The sequence below is a fragment of the Podarcis bocagei genome (genome assembly GCF_964188305.1).
Source record: "Podarcis bocagei genome assembly, chromosome: 4".
NCBI classification, from domain to species: domain Eukaryota; kingdom Metazoa; phylum Chordata; class Lepidosauria; order Squamata; family Lacertidae; genus Podarcis; species Podarcis bocagei.
In genome coordinates, this window is record NC_138128.1 from 73986695 (window position 1) to 74008174 (window position 21480).

Genomic DNA, 21480 nt, shown 5'->3' on the forward strand with positions numbered 1-21480 from the left:
TCAAAGCAGCTTTACGTCTTTTTTAAAAAAACAACAACAACAGTGCATGATATGAGAATCTGCCATTGTGGCTATTTAATTAATCTGATGGATGCACATTATGAACTTCCTTATGAACTACCAGACATTATCTTAAGTGTCACTTTGTTTTTTTTTACTATGAAGGAACTTTGTACTCATAGGATCTCTCCAGTGGATTATAATCTCTACTACATTACAAAAACACTAGATGTGATGTTTCGGAGTGCAATAAAACCCCAAAATTTAGCAGTTGAACTGGCAAAAAAGTAAGTAGTATTAAGGATAATTCTTTTTTAAAAATGCTTTTTATTAAAACAGCAGCTCTAATCTCAGGGCTGTGCTTTGCTTTTCAGTTCTCTGCTCCCCACTATTTGATGCTAAGTTGAGAGCACACCTCTGTTTTCATCTCCTAAGAGTGCTCTACAGGCCCTCCCCCAGAGGTTAGCACTTGAAAACTAACCTTCATGCCTGCCACCGCAATTCCAGGATCCCCCTGACAGAGAAAAAGGAAAGACAGGGATACTTTGATAGATGGTGAAAAAAGGTGTTTGCTCAAGAGAGAAAGTTTCAGAAAGTTTCTCTTTTTTTTCTTGGGGAGGGGGCAAAGCATACCTAAGGTAATGTAAAATAGAAGCCAACAGCCTTGGAAGATTACTAGGGCCAAACTAGATGTGACAGCAGCACAGGGCGTGTTGGGTGCATCTGATTTTTCATAGAAAAAGGGTGTGTGTGTGTGAATGAATCCCTAACCAAACCCGCTGCTTACTTCCCTCTAGCCTCTCCCCGCAAAGACTTTTCTGATGCCAGAGCACAGATAACAAAAGCATCAACACACAAGACCACAGGAAGCTCCCTGATACTGAGACAGATCACTGGTCCATCCAGCTCAATGTTCCCCAAACTTGGATCTCCAGCTGTTTTTGGACTACAACTCCCTTTAGCCCTGACTATTGCCCCTGCTGGCTGGGACTAGCAGAATCTCATAACTCCCGTAGGACTGCAAATTCCCCACCTCTGACCTAAAGGGGCACACTGCTGGGAGATAAGCTGCAGTTAGGAGCAAATTTTCTAAACCTAAATCCACACCTGTGTTCCTCTTTTAGTTCAAAGAGAGAAAGAGAAAGGTGGGGCGGGGAGGGGAGGGGGAGAGAGGAAGAGGAAGAGAAAGGTCTGCTGCTGTCACCTCTGGCTTGGCCCTAAGGGATTCCTCAATGAGGAATTCAGTATTGGCAGACAAACTTCTCTCAAGCACAGTTTGCCTTCCATTACCATCTCCTGCAATGTTTGGTTGCAGGGAGTGCTAGGTGCATTGTGGAGCACATCACTGGTCCACATGTGCTTGGCTGGGGCACTGTGTGTGCTGAGAGGGCACCCTAGAAATCACTATAAATTGTTCGGTACCACAAAGGGGTTCCTCAACACATGAAATGGTGTCCTTCCGCAGACAAATCAATGTGGAAAGAATTTCCTGAGGGCGGAGGTTTTAAGACTCTTGGGTCTAGACAGGAGTGTTTCACAGTTCCTCTACACTAGCATTATCAATGCATCTTGCTATTGTTTTTAAAGAGAGAAGCTGTGCTATTACTTTTAGCAGAAACCAAACCTTGGCTGTTTCATAATCTTAAGGTTTTCATCATCAACTTTCTTGAACAGTTTATGGTCTCATGTATGCAATTGTGCATATCTAGTATTATTTTATGACTGAGGGAAAATGTGAATATTAGTAATGGGACATTAAGGTGGGGGAATGAAATGAAATGTAGCAAGAATGCTATACAGCCACGGGATCTGTCAGGAGATCTTTGTACTTTAAATGGCAGGAAAATGAATAATTCCTCACATACGCAGGATTTTTTGTATAACATGTGACAAATGAGTGATTGGTTTTGTCCTCATATCTTTACCAGTTACTTAACCTTTGCTTTGCAGTTGGATTCAGGCAAACTGTTGAGGTGGTAAAGGCACCACACAAGAAACAACTGGTTATTTTTTCATATGACTTCACACATTATCCAGGAGATTGTCAGCTACAGTATCTGCATTATGTCAGTGCATTTAAAAGAACAGTCCACGTAAAAAAATACTGTCCTTTGATGACTTAGCTATTTTGGCTGTTCATCTGAATCAAACTTGGGTGATTCTTTGTGAAGCCTGAAGCATATATTGAGGCTGATGAAAGGGATACTACAGAAAATGGCCTCCCTATGATAAGGGACCCCAGCTCTGTCTATAATGGCTCCATCAGCATGTAATGCTAAACTATGTCTTAACATTATGAGGACAAGCCACAATGAGCCTAGGACTTTTGCATTCACTTCTCTTCTCCTCTCCTCTTTTGACATAGCTGCAGGAAGGCTAGAATCTTCTGCTTCCATTTTATATTAACCACAGCTGTTCATTCTGTGCAACCCTAAACTGTGGTTAATCATAGCTACAATCTACTCAAACAAGCCAGATTTATAAGTCACAGTCTGAAGCTGACTTGTTTTAGCAAACCATATTTAAGAGTATCTGAAGTCTGCCCAGGTTTGAACATCATAACAAGCTGCAGTTAGTCAAATAAGGAAACAAAAACTTATTAACTCCTCTTCATGGTTTTGCCAGAGAAGGAGGGAACAAGCCAAAGGCTCACTGCAACTCAGTTTTGTATCATAAACTGTGGTTTAGCATTACATGTGAACACAGCCAAAGTTGGGAAGTACACCTATAAAGGCTGTTACCTTGTGTCTCCACATATCCTTCCCAATGGCCTCAAGATGGCCATGGATATGCAGAATGTAATGGCTCGATCCACTTGAAATACACTTACAAGTGTTTCAGCAGGAAGAAGGACCAGTCACCATGATGAGGCCACGTTCAGTAGCATTTTTATGGCAAAAATAATGCCCACTGTAGACCACTGTATTTGACTGCACCCTATTAATGACTGGAAATGATGCTAATGGGGAGCAAGCTCATCAAAGCAGCCAATATATAACATGTAACACCTGGGCAGGGAAAGAAAGATACTGGAAGCCTTTGGGAAGGATATCAAGTGGTAAGAATTTCCTAGACAAAAATTGCAGTGCAGATGAACCTTGAGATGAGTGCTTATTGGCTAAATAAAGGAGGTGGGCACATTCTACATATTAGTATCTGTTAGGCTCTTCAACGAGAGTATTTGATTACAAGAGCAAATGGTCCTAGGGAAAGAAGTGGGAACGGATGGAAATATTTAATGTTAGACATAGAATAATGGGGGTTTGGAGAGTTTAGTGCAATAGATGAACAACAAAGAGACTTGCTTGGAGAAGCAGATTTAAATCATAAACCAAGAAGGGCAAACAGGTTCAAACATTGAAAGGTGTGAAGCAGATGGGGATGGAAGAAGAGGGAGAAGGATCATACCTCTCAACTTTCTGAAACAGAAATCAGGGGCATAGCTAAAAAACACAAGGACAGAAGATGGAAATCAGGGATTCTATGTAATAACAGGTGAAAGAAACATTCAGAAATGCATCAGATGTGAGTAATGTTTAGTAACTATGGGCTAGAGACATGAAGGGGATAAATATATATTGGGAGGGTGGATTTGATTGAAGAGATGGCATGTCAGTCCTTTAACATGTAAATGAATGCAATTTAAAACTAAGCACATACTCAAGTGGAATTCTTCTCCACTCCTCTGAAAGTAATAAACATTTGAACCTTGATCCAATGGCAAATCAGTCAAATTTATGCTCTCTGTTTCCGTAGTGCAGATGAAGCACAGATTGGTTTAGTGGACCACACACTCATTGCAGTGGGTATCTTAAGGCACTCATTTCACTTCACTTCTTTCCACAATGGGAAAACTGTTGAGGAACAGGCATGCCATTTGTTCAGCAAAACATTTCTTCCTGGTTCTTCTTCCTTTTGCTAAATCAGACTTTGAGCTTTTTGTATTTTAAGAGTAGGAAATACATGTACAGAATACATGTAGAGAATGTTAAAGGTAATTGGTGTAATCTCTGAGACTCAGGGTCAGTTGAGAGGTATGGGTAAGGGTGGTTGGATAAGTCAGACTCCATTCCTTGCAGAATACCTGAACTCCTTGTTTTCCTGGTAGCCCTGGCATGCCCCTCTCCCCCTGAAATAGGAAAAAACAAGATAAAGATAATGAAGATGGAAGAGTGAGGGGAAAACATAGGTCCCCATATGACCTTTGTTGGTAACCACTGAAACTGGAGAAAACTGTATTCCATAAGATCTCAAGAAGCTCTGACGATTCAGACTAGAAGACAACCATTGCTGTGATAATTTCTTACAATATAATTAGTAAATCCTGAATTTAGTATTAAACATTTGAAGTGTTAAAGTTATGATGAGAACATGCTTTTCTTCATCTTTTGCATGGGGAAAATGTCAAAACGTAATGCCAGAATCAAACTAGGGACTGGTTGTGCCAGCAAATAAATAATCAGTGCAGCTCATGGCTTGTGGTGTTAGGTAGTGTTGCAGAGATATTATGCTAATATGCCATAGGCGTAGGGATTGACTTACGACCTTCTCAATGTCACTTCAACTGGCTGATGTTAACTACCTTCCCAGAAAATACAGAACTTCACTGTGCTGAATTTATTACATCTGAAAACAACTTCTCCGCACGGTGGCCAAAACACAGATCAACTCTTTTGCTGTATGGGTAGTGTGTCAAATTCTCCCCAGCAATGCAAGCGATCATTTACCCTGCCATCATCATATCTTGTGTTTTCCTACCACATAATGACTGCAGAAATGGGATAATGTACAATGGACCACATGGAGCAAGTGAGCCTAAATACTATGGGAGGAGAGAGGCAGTACGATTCAGTGATGCTGGAGTTTTGGATGACACTTCCTTCCTATGTGTGTAACATATAGACATGAGCATCTCTCTGGACTATGGATGGATGATTGTGACAATTTTAGTTGCTCCCAGTTCCTCATTTCCCCAAACTTAACTTCAGTTCACCACATTTCCACATCAGTATTCTATTTTTTAAAAAACCTTTTCATGAAAATCTGAGTACATTTACGTGCTAATTTCTTTTAATAAACACATTTCTGTTTACAATTTTTCCAAATATACACATTTTTGCAAGCGATTTCAAAAATGCAGAATGCATCTTTGAATGTCATTTTCACTAATATATACAGGCACACACACCCTACTTATGTGTGATCAATTCACACGCGACCGCATATACGCATGACACCAGGAAATAAACAAATAGACAGACAGACGACAGACAGACAGACAGACAGACAGATAGATAAAAGGGATTTGAACAGTATATAAACCGAACATATGTGTTCACAAGTGCCAAAAATGGGAGAACAGTTTTGATTGTCACTAAAGCTAACATGAAACAACGCACTGTAATTTGTTTCTGCTTCTAACAAACCAGCAGAGGGCAGCCCAGGATCTCAATTCAAAGTTTGAGGGTGGGCTGTTGGGGGGGGGGGGAGAGAAAGAGACAAAATGCTGTTCATTTCTTCCCACCAGGACAGTCTCCTGCTGGTTTCCTCTTTAAACTACAAGTTTCATGGAGCTTTGATTTTTCTTAACCATGAAATTGACGCTTCCTTCTCATCACAATCCAATTGGAAAACCTGGATTAAGAAGATCTCCAGATCTCCAGGGTTTAATGATCTGGCTGTGCTCACAGACAGGTTGTGAAACTCTTGATGTATAATCCCTTTCACCTTGGAGAATGTGTATGTATTTTTCAGCTGCCTGGAAAATCAGTAGGCAGCCTCTGGGTAGGTGTGGAGAACATCACTGGGATATGCTAGTTAGCACTGATATTAGTTGCTAATGATTACCCACCTTCCTCTTAATATGCAACTTGCTGTTGGGTAATGACAGACACAACATGTGAATAACTGTGGTGTCTTTGAAAGCAGACTCATTGCAACCTACGTCAGTCTAGGCCGCAGCCTAGGGCAGCAGTTTATAAGGGGCTGCCTTTCTGCACAGTAGGTGACGGATGTCAAGTTTTCTTTCCTATTAGTACAGTGCATGTATTTCTCTTGCTCATGAACAGTAAGGAATAAGGGAAGAATGGAGCGTCTGTACTTAAAAAAGAATAGGGAGGATATGACCATTAAATTACCTTGAGACATGTGCTGGGAAGCCAATTGTATTAGCATATCTTGTTTTGCACCGTCTTGATATTGTATGTGAGTGGGCAGCACATAAATACATTAATAAATCAAATTTGTCTCAGTAAGTTGTAGTGGGTACATTGAAAAGACAAGCTATCCAAATAGACATTTTTAGATGAGTTTACACACACAAAGTAGTGTGTAATTGTAGAGTTGGAAGGGACCCTGAGGATCATCTAATCCAACCCCCTCCAATGCAGGAAAATGCAGCTCTCCCATACGGGGATTGAACCTGCAACCTTGGTGTTATCAGCATCACACTAACCAACTGAGCTAGAACCAGCCCCAAAGACATTTAAATCATACAGCCTGTTATAGTTTGCCTTGTCTTTTGTGGATCTTGGCCAAAGTTGTAATACCTTTTTTAAAAAAACACAGGAATAGATTCAAAATTTATAGGCTCAATATACATTTTAATCAAATAGATAACATATGGGCATGAAATCATGTTAGCCTCTCTTAAAAGGGCCCCGAGCATCAGAAGAAAAGAAAGGAGCATGCCAAACCTCAACATCAGGATCTGCTGATTTTAGAGTGGGTTTGATGTGTCAGCTAACCAGACATTGTGAAGAAACCCCAACCCGTCTCACAAGATACAGAAGGGCAAGAAATCATCAGCCAGTTTGAGTAGTCAAAGAAATGCCTTTGCAAAGAGTCAAATTCCACCAAACTCATAAAGATAGATTTCACCGTGTCTCTCTGTGTGTGCCTAGTGGAGCCAGGACATGGAAGTCTGCTAGTGGTTAATCACAACACAGATGGATATGCTATTAAATAGGCCACAGGTCTGTCTTGGGTCAAGATTTTTATAACAATACATTGTTCTGAGTAACAATTCCCATACCAGATTGACACCATGCCTACCTTCATGCTAGGCTCCCCCTTTTCACCCTGTGCAAGGGAAAACAAAGAGAAGAAAATGGGGGGGGGGTAGAAAAAGAGGGGGGAGGACAGGCAGAAATAAGAAATTAGGGAAAATGAGCTGCATTGAGAAATGGATGAGAAATGAAGGGTGGCACACTTGAAAACTATGTAGGTTGTAGATAGACAAATTTTAAGATGGTATGACAGAGCGCACAGTGTACACATACATTTTTTCCTTCTTCTATTGTCTCTGGCTTCACAGGTTTTTCAAGCACTATAAAACCAAGCAACTTTCTTTGACCAGAAACAAGAGCACAGAGTATTGTTTGGGCTAGAACCCAGCCATAGCATCTGTTTTCAATGCCAGGATTCAATTCTAGAACATATGAGATCAGAATATTCCTCTCACCACTAATTAATGGGAGAAAGCCTCTGCAGCAGGAATTAGAAATTCCTGGGGAAAGAGTGGTGTTTTCATCTGCCCTAGCAAAAGTGAGGGGGGGGAGTGTTTCTACTACCCATTACAATGGGTCACTAAACCTTCAGGTCAAGACTGGGGGAAAATATTTGCCATACATGTGTGCAGAATGTCCTCTGGGTGCAACACCACTCCTCTTGTCCATGTATGGGATGTTCATATGAACATCATTGTTGTAACACAGTGAAGTAGCAATCGGTTGAATTTGGGACATGGGAAGTTGCTGGTGCAATGCAAAAGTTACCTTTGGGCCAGAAGGACCAGGAAGGCCAGGGGTGCCAGGTAAGCCAGCCTCACCCACCTCACCCTGGGGAAAAGATACAAGGAAAGACAGGAAGGAATAGGTACAGATAAGGGTCATAAAAAGTCAAGTTTTCTGGCTAAGAAGAAATATTATTAAAGAAGTGGTGGACAGTAATCTCAGGATGACACCCTTGCTGTCCTGCCTGGATTAATACAGGAAGGTATTCAAAAAAGCAACAACAACACATACCTCTCCTGTATCAGTATCAACAGCCACAGCAGGCACTATAACGTTCCAATAGTTTGATTTCATCCCCAAAGGTACACTGCACCATTGTCTCCCGAGACAGACGGATGCCAACCAAACCAAGTCAACACTTTCCCCATGTTTCACCTAACACCTGAGTTCCATGACCCAAGTCACAAGTTTTAGAAGCCATCTCTTGGAAACTGCTGGGACTCAACCCTAGCACCAAAATGAACCTACTAGACTTATAACATTCAATATAACTTGCAGCACGATAAATCAAGGAAATCATAATAAAAGGACTCATTGTAAAAATAACAGAAGCGTCACAAACTCCAACAAAGTGGTAAGTAAGATCAGCCATATAAGGCAAGTAGGTAAGAGCTGACCCAAACGTTTCAGTGGACTGTACCATCCCAGAAGATACATGGGGAATTGCTTCTTCGAAAGTGCTCACATTATCAAAATCTCTCTCTGTGTATGTTCCCGACATTAGCTTTCTATGTGCAAGGAGCTTTTCATGTGCCCCTCTGACAGTTTGGATTAGGTCTAATCAGATTCAGCCAAGGGTGGAACCACTGAAGGATACCCAGAGTTTGTACATTTTGCATGTGAATGTGGATTCAAACTCATTTTTATTCCAGATAGGTGTCAAATCTTCAGGGGCTTACAGTTGTTCCTGGCAGAAACTGTCGTAAGCAACCAAGAGAGCCTGAAAAATTGGAAACTTCTCCAGTCCCACCCTCTTGTTAACAGATTCTACCCATGGGGCATGACAGAGGTTGTGATGGCTGCAGGGGAAGAAGTCACACTTACTTCAAGCCCTGTCACTCCCAGCCGAAGCTGCTCAAGGTAAGAAATGAGCAAAGTGTGATAACCAGGATATGCTTGTGTCTGTGTGCATGAGTAAGGCAAGGATGGTGTATCTTTGCCAGCACTTTCCCAGATGGCTCAGATCTACATTAATGCATTTCAAACGCTGCTGTGCTTATTTCATTTTCTAGTCTTATGCTTCTAAAAAACAACAGCCATACCTTTCTTCCATGGTACCCCTGAATTCCAGGGTCCCCCTGTAAATGCCAATTGAAATAAAAACACAAACAAGGATTGAGTTAGGTTGCATTCAGACTGAAACCCCTTTCCCTTTATGAACATGAACGTAAGAATCTGAGGGGGACATAGACAGATACAGGAGTCCCAAAGAAGCGCTGTGGGGTATTCATGTCCCTTGCAAATTTTTCAGCTCACTTAACTCTAATATTGGACCATTCTAGCCTTTAGGGATCTCTGTGTGACCAAATGTTGGGTATTACCTGCCCCTCTTTGGAGAAGTAGAAAAAGTAGTGGCATGCAGTAGCAAGGAGAATTCTATAGTATCAAAAATATTGTCCTGGCTCCCGCCCAACACATCCAAACAGAAGCTCTTCCTTGAAGTTAAGAAAGAGATATTTATTCAGGCAAGTAACAGTGCAGGTTTTGCAGCAGACCCAGTGCTCAGGAGTCAGGATTAAGGAGTTCAGGAGCAGGCAAGAAGTTCAGAATTGGACAGAAGCAATGAATACGTCCCAACAAGTTTCCCTGCCCCTCTTGCCAAGCTTTGTAAAGCAAGGCTTGGGATGCTCACTCATGAGACTCTCTCACCTTGTAAGAATGACAATTTTGCAAGTACACACTCCATCAGTGCAAGCTGGTCTGCTCCCTGCCTGGTTCTAAATGACAAGGTTGCACCCTCCTGTTCAGTCACTGATGCCTCCCTGTTCAGCTTCCCCTCTCAGTTGACTAAAGCCCTCCCTAAGAAAGGCCAGAGGGGAGAACGTGCACCCCTGCTCTCTTTTCCAAAGTAACTGAAATCAGGGTGGAAAGGGGAGATCCCTGTTCCTCGGTTTCTTCTTCCTCCTCTTCCTCCTCCAGAGCCTGCCAACCCAATCTTAATTGTGCTGTGGAGCTCATTACAGATATGCAGGTTTTTAAAGCTAAGTTTCTCTCTGTTCAAAAGGTGTGGAAGAATGATTTTACTTCCTAGCTAGTTCCTGGCATACTTCCCAACCTCTTCTAACTGGCTCTTAGTTTGTGGTTCTAAATCAGGTAGGGCCTGATTCAAAACTGGTCTCATGTGAAGGTAAGAATATGATTAGGAGGAACATGAGCTCTTCACGCATTACTAATTCTCACACTAATAAACACATTAAGGCAAACAGGTTGTACTTATTTTCCTATACCTTCCAAAGGTACACACACAGTAGGTTTATTCAGAACTTGTTCCTTTGCTATATATAGATTTGAGCCTGTGCTTCTAAGATGCATTAAACATGACAAGTCTAAGATGCATTAAACATGACAAGTCAGGGTCATGGATCCTTAAATAAACAAATTAATTAGAAGATCCCTAATACTTTTGTGTGTGTAGGGTTTTCCCTTGTTCATTCTCAAAGCACTTTGCAGCATCCTGAGAACAGTTTATAAGCACATTCTGGACTTCACTGCATTTCACATTTCACTCACAAAGTATTTGAAATTTTAGAGGGCAGTTTTTACATATCTGGTATTTCTTCTGAGTTGCTTTACTCACCTTTGGTCCAGGAGGTCCTGGCAAGCCCTGCAGATAAAAGCATATGACATCATGAAGTAGTAAAAACCTGAAAATCCCCACAGCACTGGACTGGGCAATATGCTAAGTTCTGTACTACATTTACTTCTCCTTATACCATACCACCATATATTTTATCTTTTATTACTTAAATAATGTATGCAGAAATTATCCTCTGTAGTAAGTAAATGAATTCTAAGCCCCATATCAAGCATGCACCATGTTGCATTATTTCTCCTTTATAGACCCTGAACTATTCATTTTAATGTCAGCTGATAGTTCACAAACATCTTTCCATACACCCAAACTACTAGGCTATGGTCCCAAATTTGAAGAGACAGAGCTTATTGGGATGGCAAAAAAATAATAATGCATTTTAGGCCCATGACTGCAGAGAAGCACTGTAAATCACACCTGATAGAGCTACAATTCTCAACACCCTTAACAAACTACAGTTCCCAGGATTCTTAAGGTAGGGAGGATATGCTTTAAAAGTACTTCAAATGTATGGTGTGTATGCAGCTCAGGACTCTTTCCCTCCCTCTCTTTTTCACAGATAATAAGCCTGTTTTGTGCTTATAAGTGCTTATCCTAGGATTACAGCAAGATGAGTTGAAAAAATTTCTCACTCCCAATTATTTCAAGTTAACCCTCCATCATGCACTCAAATCATTAGGCTGAAGTTCATAGGATTAAAAAATAAATAAATCCTAGAGTTCAGAGGGGTTTTAAAATCCGAGAACAAAGTAACTGGACTTTTAGCAGACTACATTCAGACGAAGCTGGCAAGAGAATGATCACTGAATGACCAACTCCCTTCACTGCTTGCCTACCCTTCCCTTAATGCATGCAGTTGTATGGCACTGTTGAGCCAGCATTCATTATGTCCCTTGAAGGCACCAAGAAATAAATCACGTTCATGCAAGCAAATGCAGCAACCGTAGTAAAGGAAAAGATGAAACGGATACCTTTCCATCCTTGCCAGGCTTCCCTGGTTCTCCTGCTTTTCCCTAAGGCAACACAGAAATGTGTCTTTCAGAGATGCCAGCTTGGTAAACCCTTATTTCAACAAGAGTGATTTTGACCTTTTGAAAATGCTTACTGCCGCTGCAGGAATGGTGCTGTTACCAGAACATCAAATAGAATTTGAGGCTTTTAAAAGTTGGGCTTCCTGCTGAGAGTGACATAATTGTAGCCAGAGTGTGACTTCTTCACCCTGGAAGTTCCCACAGACTGGGGTAGAGGAAATGGAATCCTCATGTAACATGGGAGGATTTGGGGCACCACCATTGCAGAACCACCATGGAGGTAAAAGCCAGATCTTTGGTTCTTCGGAGAACAGGAAGTATGGGAAACAGACACAAGCAATTGAAGAGGTACTTACAGCTGGTCCAGTTGGTCCAGGTTGTCCTGGAGTCCCTGGGAGGCCTGGTGGCCCAGGTGGCCCTGGAGGCCCTTGGATTCCTGCCTGTCCCTGTTCACCCTGAGGTGTATTGAAAACAACGCTATCATCAGTGCCGCACAATGACCCTGGAGTGTGATCTATAGCAAGCAGAGCCTGAGCAAAGGAAGAAGAGCCAAGCCAAGCAAGTTGCTGTTAGTAAGTACCTGAAGGGGGTTTCCAAAACTTGGGCAAAGGGCAACGTGTGGATGGGCTTTCTGCATGGATTCCTGAATGACTTTAAAGCTCCCGTCAGAAGGAATACAACTCTCAATCAGATCTTAGACTGGGAAAGCGAGCATCAATACTAAAGCCCATCAAACGAGCCCTTGCCATTGTTCTTAAGGCTTCTCCTTCTTCTGCCCTTCCGTACAGATTTACAGACTGGGGGTTTCAGGGATGTCTGAATGACACAAGACAACAGCCCCCTAAAACTACTACTTCTGTTCCATCTCTGTCTCATTTCTGTACTTGCTTCTGCTGCTTCTTTTCCTGTATTCAAAAGACTCCTTAAAAGCTTATGTTTTCTCTCAGGCTTTAAGAATTTTGTTTGCTTGTTTTACTGATGTTGTTTATCATTTATTTTACATTGTACCTCACCCTGGTATCAGTACCGATGAAGGGTGAGCTACAAATCCTTTAAATAAATACAATAAAAATACAATCTATTTTGGTGCATTATTATTACTATCTCCACTGAATATTGCTCCTTCCTAACAGAATGCAAAATAGAATGTATGAAGTAAGAACCCTGGTTGCATCTGCTTTTTCTCTACCCAACCTTGACTATGTCCTGAATTCCAGCTGTCTGTTTCGTTGACTTCCCTGTTTTGTTTTTTTTACACCCAGCCAAAGTGGTTGTGTGAGATAGCCTGCAGTGAACTCTAACAGAACATTAAATCCACACACAATGAAACCACTTGGTGCTTAGCAAAACTTTTTAAAAAATTATATAGCTCCAATTAATGGTTAAAAATAGGCATGTGACATCCGATAAGTATGGCGTTTGATCTCTGACTTACTCCCTCCATCCAGTTACATTCCAGATGAATCCTAGAGGGCCATTCCAGGCTAAAAGTATTCATAAGCATACCATAATGCCACAGTAACAAGAGGCTTTGTGTGGGTTGGCATCTCACTATAGAGAACTCTTGCTGAGATGAACCATCTGCACTCATCTACACAAACACACATAATACTGTCCTCAAACAAAGCCAAGGGCACTGCGGCTGTATCCTCTGAAGGATGTTGTAGGCAGCTGAGCCAGTACTTGCCAAATGCCCATGTATAAATCTCCATAGATATACAAGCTAATTCATTCCAGTGCCTTCATTCAAAGTGACATAGCTATCTCTAGAGGAGTTGAAGAGATTGTCAGCAGAGGTTCCCTTACTGTTAGTGCTACAGTCTGTCTGTCTGGGAAGTCAAAGGGTGTTTGCTGTGGATGCAATCAGGATATTATTTTGTGCAGCAACTGTGTTTAGTAAAGTTACACTGACCTATCAAAACCAACACTTTCCACAGTAAACATATTAAGTGTAGACACTCCCAGAGGAGCCATGATCAGTCTGGTGTCCATGACATAAATCCTCAGGTATTTAGAGATGGGTGCCTGTTTGTCACACTTTGCCAGGCCTTGAGAACGTCTGATCTAGCAAGCTGAAAACAGCCACCCTACAATGTGTTGTGGTGTTCTGGGTGCTTAACAGTCCCCTTGTTTTTAAAGGTCTAGACAGTTTGCTGAGCCTCTGGGTTACCATACACTACATTCTGCTTGATAGGTCCCAAGTTGTGCAAACTTGCCTTAAAATATATGTTTACATGTTTACTGCAGGCGATACCTGCATGACACCAGTGCATAGTCTCGTGGTAAACACAGCCTCAGTATAATGCATGGGGGGCTCTTAGATTCAGTTCTCCTTCAGATATTCTATAGTACTGCAAGGGGAGGTCATTTGCTCTCTCTCCAAGAAAAAGAAGCAATCCTTTTCTTCAAGTATATCCTGTGAAAACCTTGTTCTTCCTCAATAACACTCTTTCTTGCAGCATCTTGTGTGGCCCTGAAATCAGATCATCAGGAGAAGCAGCCAAAATATTTCTGTTCATGCTTAGCTGCTTAAACTGAGAGCGCAAGCACACAAGTGAACTAAAACCAGCTTGTGGGGTCATTTCTGATGTACAGGCATGTCAAATGGTGGATAAAACTGACTCTCTAAAGAAATCCCTGCTTCTTCTAGTTTTCATGAAACCCTCTTTAAGGAAGAAAGGAAGCTGATTAATCGCCAGTCTCTGAATGAAAAGAAAATGCTTAAAACCAGGAAAAGAAGAAGGATACCTGGAAGGTGCGTCTCTTTATGACTGGGGGTGGAGCCAGCCGCACTGAATTGAGAAGAGGCAACAGCTGAAGAAGACCGAGCCAGGAGGTCACAGGGCAAGGGCCAAAGGTCACAAGGCAAAGGAGGTCAGTAGGGCATCAAAAGTCATACAGAACAGCCAATGAAGAAAATGGAAAGGGGGTGGGGAAGGAAAACAATGAAAGGATGTAATGAAAGTAAGTCACAGTTCAGAGACAAGAATGAAGGGCAATGGAAAAGGTATCTGTCATTGGGAACCTTTTGGCAAGCCTCTTGAGCTCTTCTATGTTCCATTTTAATATTTTGAACATAGGGTTTGGTTTTATTCTTCAGGCTTCAGAGTACTCTAGTTTTTGTTTTTTTAAATACTTTCTAGTTATATAACATGGAAGAGAAAAGGCTGATTATGCTGTCACCTTCTGCTGTGTATCATTGCAACTAAGCATAGCACTTGCTACCCTCCACACCTGTAGTCTCTAGGCAGAGTACTTCTGCTCTAAATTTGCTTCTTGTTATTTGCACTTCTCTGTTTGCATCGTATTCTTCTCTTTGCTTCACCCAAAGTCTCCATTCCTCACTGGTTGTTTTTGTGCTCTCCTTATTACCAGATATAGTTCATTTCTTGACCATTCTTTTTTGTTGCTAGCTAATTCCATAGCAAATTTGCTAATCACTGCAAAGGCTATTCTGATTACAACAGATATTCTCAGCAAACCATTTTTCATCCCTTAGATAGGCCAAACTGTATTAGAGAAAACTAGTCATTATAGTAAAAGAAGTGTGCCTGCTTTTTTAAAACACCCCCCCCCCAGTGAAAATGGATATGAAGAAGGCATCTTTTAAATTTCTGAAGGGATGAATGCAGAATAACTTGAAGACTTCATTCCAACAAGGAATCCAGCTCTACATCTTGGCAGAACATTCACTCCCTGCCAAGTCCAACTATAGGAGATTTTTCTCAGAACTCATTCCTTCAGTGTTCCAAACATGAGCTTCACATGGAGGTCATTTCACTCTTCAGTTTTACCATACCTGACCTCACAAAAGAAATTAGAATGCATGAGATGCATTTCTAATTTCAGCATCTTTCCAAAGTTTACTTCACATCGTTCTACCTTGCGTGTGTGAGCGTGTGTATGTCTTGCCTCACAGCTGTCTCTATGCGTGTCCATTTTAAACCCAAAGCCATGTGTTCCATGCTACAGATATCCATTCCACCTCACAAAAATGGCTCAAGGAAAGCAAACATATCTATGCATATCTATGCATATTCTGCCTGCCAAATATTCAATGAACTATTCCAACCGCTGCATATGCTTATCCTCACTCTACAACTAGAATCACTCCTGATTTTCACTAGTATATGTGCAAGAACAATCAGGTCTTGTTACAGCTCAAAAATGCAGATGCCTGTAATTTCTTTTGAGGCTGAGAGGTATGCCTGCAGGTCTCCCATGACAGCAACTGTGTACACTTCAGAGAGTACACTTTCTTCCCCTTATTTATGGCTGCTTGCTCTTTAGTGCAGGCCAAGTTCCAGTCTTGTTGCAAAACTGAAATGTCATCACAATATTGCAGCACTGCAACCCAGTCATTCTGGGCAGCTTGTTAAAAATAGAAGACGTGTTGTGGTGGTAAAATTGGAAGAGCAGTGGTTGGATTAAGAAGGCCACAATCAACAGCAGATCCAAAGACCACAGAGGGGCTCAGTCTGTGAATCACAGAAAAAGGCACTGCACATTCCCTGTAATTCTTAAGAGGCGACAAAGGCAGCTGAATTTTGGGAAGCTGTAGCCCTCTTCAGGTGTTTTTCTCCACACAATCTCTGTTGTGCAGAAAGAGACACACACAGCAGAGCCACATGTGCTTCCTCTGCCCCCACCACAACACCACACATCTGCCTGTTCCCGGCATCATCAACCTGTTGAGGGAAGATCTAAAGCAGGGTGGGAACTGCCTGACAAACACACAGGCTGCCCTGTGAGCTGGAACCCTGAGTGCTCCTGGAGGCAGCCTCTGCATGCTCAGCAGGCATATCCCCTTCGGACATTCCCCAATGTATCAACACTGTGGGGACAGTATAGGGTGTGGTGAGGCATGCAGACAAGCACATGCAGCCCCACTAGTTCTCTTTATGTGAGTGAGACAGTACGGAGATAAACACCTGAATAGGATTTTCATATTCCATCTGTTCTGTGTGAGGTGTTAGATTTGAGCAAACATGACACTGAGGAAGATTTGGAATGCCATCCTTAGGTCCAGCTGTTTTCTTCTGATGTCTCACTTTTCCTAACAAGAAGCATAGGATTATCTAGGGCAGGTTTGAGGAAACTGTGGCCTGCCAGATGATGCTGATCTCCAAACTCTTATCGGCCCTGGTCAGTCAGGAATGAGGGGAGTTGTAGTCCAGAAACATTAGGAAAGCCACAGGTTGCCTGTTCCTAGCTCATCTGTTAGAGCATGGTGCCGATAATGCTAAGGTTGCAGGTTCAATGCCCATATAGGGCAATTGCATATTCCTGCATTTCAGGGGGGTGGACTAGATGATCCTGAGGGTCCCTTCCAACTCTATGATTCACATGTCTTATAATCAACTGTGAAATTGCTCAATAGAAGGGACTCCTCTTGAGGCAAGATCTAAAAACACAGACAAGGCAAAATAGTGCTGATCCGTTTAAACCTTCAAAATATTGAGTTGGGTTAAGAATGAAACCCTGGGGAACTGCCACCAGCCAGGGTAGACAGTGCTGAGCTATATGGAACAGCGGCCTGGCTCAGTATGGCAGCTTCCTATGTTCCTAAATAAATCTTGAGATGACAGTCATTAACGACTATTGGAAGGTGAGTTCAGATGGCATGACTATGATATACAGAATGTTTTTCTTTACATCATTTGCCTTTTCCCACAGTGAAAAACTGAAGTCTGATGGTAGCATATATTTTACACATTTTCCTTTACTGGGGGGGGGGGTAGCGTCCCACAGGTATGTTATTGGATCTTTTGCCACTGAGAACATGCAATATTGGATTCATCTCCTTGGCCTTTTGCAACAGGACCAGTTAAACCCTCTCCCCACAAACCTTCAGTGTAAGGATCTGATTAGAACGCAGGGCTGCAAGTGTGGTGCTTAGGTATTCCTAGGGGGACAGTGGAGACAGAGCAACACAGAGCTGGGTCAATTTGATTCTCTATACCATCAGCAGCAAAATGAATTTCACCAACTCCTAAATCTAGTCCGAAGACAACTTGCAACCCCTGCCCAACCCTGTTGCCTTTTTTACCTGTTTCAGTTACCTCATCTGTCCTCAAGGCTTGCATTGTGCAACGCATACATAACCTCTTGATGCATTCATTTCCTTCGTTGAGAGCACAGTATCAGCTTTCCTAATTTGTTGCTGGGCGAACAGGCTAGGGAACTACATAACAGTGGGGCTGGATTCTCAGTCCTTGCTTTACTGACAGTGGTAGAGGAGGGGAACCCAGGCCAAAAAATCAGTTCATATGCCACAGACACAATGGTAAGAAACCCATTATTCAGAAATCCTAAGCAAGCTAAAAGAAGTATCTGGGCTATTCCTTCCTCTTTTTGGAAAAGAAGATAAGTTTGTTATTATGGAACAAAGAAATTAAATGCCTTCCTTTAAGATCCATGGGGGGGGGGGAGACACACCTTACCGTTGATAATTTGCAAAGTATTGCTGCCTTTAAGGGCAACGCTTAACAAAGATGGAAATTGTGACCAGTGCCCTGAGTCCATCCAAGATTTCCAGGCAGCAGGATAGGCCTAATCTTCTTGTCTAGCACCTCTCAAAGTTCAAAAATCATGAATCTGCTTAACGGCTTTTTAAAAAAGCATAACATTTTAATGACTTTAAGAAATCATTTGGCTCTGAAGTCTTTAAGAACATTTTTGGTATCATCTTGAGGCCCAGTGTTGTTTTTAAAAAGAAAACGAAAACCTTTAAGTTCCTATAATTTTAATTAGAGTTGGAAGCTAAAATCTCAAACTTCGCTGGCTCAACTCTCAGGTTCCTCACCCCCAGAAACAAAACATAGGCTGCCGGTTAGTATAGAATGTAGCAGAGGAAGGCTCAAGGCATACTCCCCTTGCAAAGCTTTGCCAGAGCTTCTCCACCTTAATCTATTTGCTCATAGGATGTGGATCATTATTATATTTCCTCTTATTATGTAGATCTCCTGTAGCTGAAAGCACCATCTGAGATGGGAAGGTATAATTTCTTAAATAACAATTCCAAATATCCAACAGAGACAGTAAGCCACACTATTTTTTTCTTTGTGATCGTATGGTATGGTCAAGTCCTCTTTACCCCTGATTAGTTTCTCAGTGTTTTAATATTCTGTGGACCCTCCTTTTCATCTTGATCAGCACTGGGAGAACTTGCAAGGGAGTGCAGCTGAACTCAGAGCATTGCTCAGGCAAACTATGTTTCTAACTTAAAAATAAAAAGCCCATATCAACTGACTGACACTGCTTTTCTAAATAAATATACTTGGCTCTCTGTTGTTGTAATTATATCAGCCAATCAGCCAGCCTTTGTTCCCTGCATTCTTCTGCCTCAGATACCTCTAAAAGGGTCATTATCTGCATCCTGTCATCACTCGGGATCCTGGACAAACAGAACATCTATATCTCTCTGGGATAAGGGCCAGATTTTAGGTATATTTATTAGGAGACTTCTCAAATGCTGAATATGAAGTATTTAAACCTATGTCCCTATAATAATTTCAGCCCCAATGTATGCCTTTCTAGCTGAGATTTCTGCATTGCAGGGGGTTGGACTAGATGACCCTCAAGGTCCCTTCCAACTTTACAATTCTATGGTTCTAATGCAGAGAAACTGGGCAGAGCAATCCTAACTGGCAGATCTGCTAGCCAGATGGAGATGTTTCCCGCAAAACTCTCTGCACTCACTGTATCTGCCAATAAGGCAGTCAGGTAATAAAATATCTATGTGGATGGGGGGCAGGTGAAGAAAGGACTGCAGGAGCCAGTGATGAACTCTAAGAACTCTTGTTCTATATTTCCATAAAAGCCATCCAAATAAACAAGGGATAATATGAAAGGGTCACTTTACAAACAAAATAGAAGAGTCTGCTTACCCTGTGTGGATAATCTCCACATTGACCCTGCAAAAGTAGGAGATTAAAAGAAAATAGTTTACATCATGAATGCTGTAACCAAAATAGATTCGTGGAGACAGGTTCATAGCAGGTGCATTGCTGACTTGAATGCATTCATGTCAGTGAGGATAATGCTGATTTAAGCATCCCGTGGACTGGACTTTGACCATGAATTCAAATGTGCAAAGGTGACATTATTTTCAAAAGCAACTGTGGATATTGAGACTATTGATTCAGGGTACATGAATAGCCTGGAGTTCCAGGTTGTTTCAGCTTCGTTTCCTGAAAAACCTGCGTTTTAATGTGAGTTAAAATCCTCTTTAAGAGAGCACACGACTATTTTAGCCTGCCTTGAACACAGGTATTTCTAGAAACTGAAACCCAAACCAACATGGAACTCCCTTTTTTATTGTAGGTAGAATGTTAATTCTGCTAAGCTCACCTTTTCTCCTTTTTGTCCAGCGGTTCCCTATAGAAAGTAGAAGACAAATATAGAGTCATGTTGCATATATAATGGTGATAAGGAATGCCAAAAATAAGTGTGAGCAGAAAGTATGTACAAGTAATTACTCACTGGTTGTCCTTTGGGACCAGCTGGGCCCTTTGAGGGGAGGAAAACCCAAGCAGAGGTTACATCGAGTGAAAAACAAAGTGAACAATATGATGAATACGACAGCACATGATGTAAGCTTCAGATAAAACTGGCATTACAGACAGGAAACACAGGCAAGCTGTACCCCCTTTTGCGATAATTCTCACCCAAACCTTTTAATTCCATAATCAGGTATCCTTAGGATCCTCCAAGTAACATATCTTAATTGGGCCTGTTACAGATGTCATCTACTCCATATGCAGATGTGGGAAATCATTCTTTCATGGTGATGCTGAACATCAATTAAATATCCTTACAGCATGTGCAGTCCCCATCAGGAGAGACTATCCACTAGTGACATAATTACCAGGAACATTCAGCAGTGTGGGCAGTGGGATGCATTGTCTGTAGGAGTAGCACCACCAAAAGTAGGGATGGGGGAGGAATTCAGTTCTGTTTGCATTTAAAGACGACAGATTCACACTTTTCAAAACAATACTGTGTACCAAAATGGATATCCTAAGAAAGTCAGACTTATCCAGATTTTGCACAGCAGTTCTCCAGCCAAACAATGTGTACAAGAATGCACAGACTATGGTAACGTGTGCACATAAATGCATATATTAGTGACAATAAAAAAATCAAATATGCATTTTGCTTTGAAAAATGTGCAGACTGAGCAAAAATGCATTTAGAATGCACATGAGAAATTTGCACAAAAATGCTAACAAATTTTCTGGAGGACTTAAAAAAATATTCCAATGTAGAAATGTGGAGACTGAACTTAAGAGTGGAAAAGTGAGAAACTGAAAGATACTGAAATTGACAGATTAACCCATTCCTAATACAGGAAGAGTAAAAGCTTTTTCACACATGGGACAAATAAGTCTAAACTGTCCACTGCTTCTTGCAGAGTGGAGGATGGAATATTAGCTACTTCACAGCAGGGCCCCGACCTGTGAATGACAAGTGTGAAATCCACAGTGAGGTGGAGGTCTTATTGTCTTGCCAGCAGGTGGTGGCTCTGGCTCAACACCACTGCACCCCTTAATCTAGTTTGCTAAGGTATGCTGTGACATGTGCACATGTCTGGTGAAATGATCTGGGTGGCTTATAAACAAAAATAACAGGTGCCCAATTAAAAATAAAATCAGCAGCATTAGCCTATTAATTAACTAAAAGAAAGCAACCAAAAAGTAGCAAAACAACAGCAACAACCGACATTCAAAGGACAATAGCGTCCAGCTGCTAGCTGGTTTCCCAAACTTGGTTCTCCAGCTGTGTTGGACTACAACTCCCATCATCCCTAACTAGCAGGACCAAGTGGTCTGGGATGGTGGGA

General features: G+C 41.7%; 1 protein-coding gene across 48 annotated transcripts in view; it reads right to left on the reverse strand.

Annotated features, from left to right (window-relative positions):
• Positions 1-21480, reverse strand: part of COL13A1 (collagen type XIII alpha 1 chain) — a gene marked incomplete at its 5' end in the record, with an annotated part of 88489 nt that overhangs the window by 41063 nt on the left and 25946 nt on the right. For 21 of the 48 annotated variants that reach the window (XM_081189644.1, XM_081189641.1, XM_081189653.1 and 18 more), the window contains 12 exons: positions 482-514; positions 4085-4129; positions 7054-7080; positions 7776-7838; positions 9056-9091; positions 10591-10617; positions 11577-11618; positions 11993-12091; positions 14385-14450; positions 19526-19552; positions 19989-20015; positions 20121-20147. In XM_081189644.1, coding sequence (XP_081045770.1) covers positions 482-514; positions 4085-4129; positions 7054-7080; positions 7776-7838; positions 9056-9091; positions 10591-10617; positions 11577-11618; positions 11993-12091; positions 14385-14450; positions 19526-19552; positions 19989-20015; positions 20121-20147 — 519 coding nt within the window. Of the gene's footprint in view, positions 1-481; positions 515-4084; positions 4130-7053; positions 7081-7775; positions 7839-9055; positions 9092-10590; positions 10618-11576; positions 11619-11992; positions 12092-14384; positions 14451-17484; positions 17542-19525; positions 19553-19988; positions 20016-20120; positions 20148-21480 lie in introns of all 48 variants that reach the window. The other 27 variants (XM_081189650.1, XM_081189665.1, XM_081189660.1 and 24 more) reach the window with 15 other exon arrangements.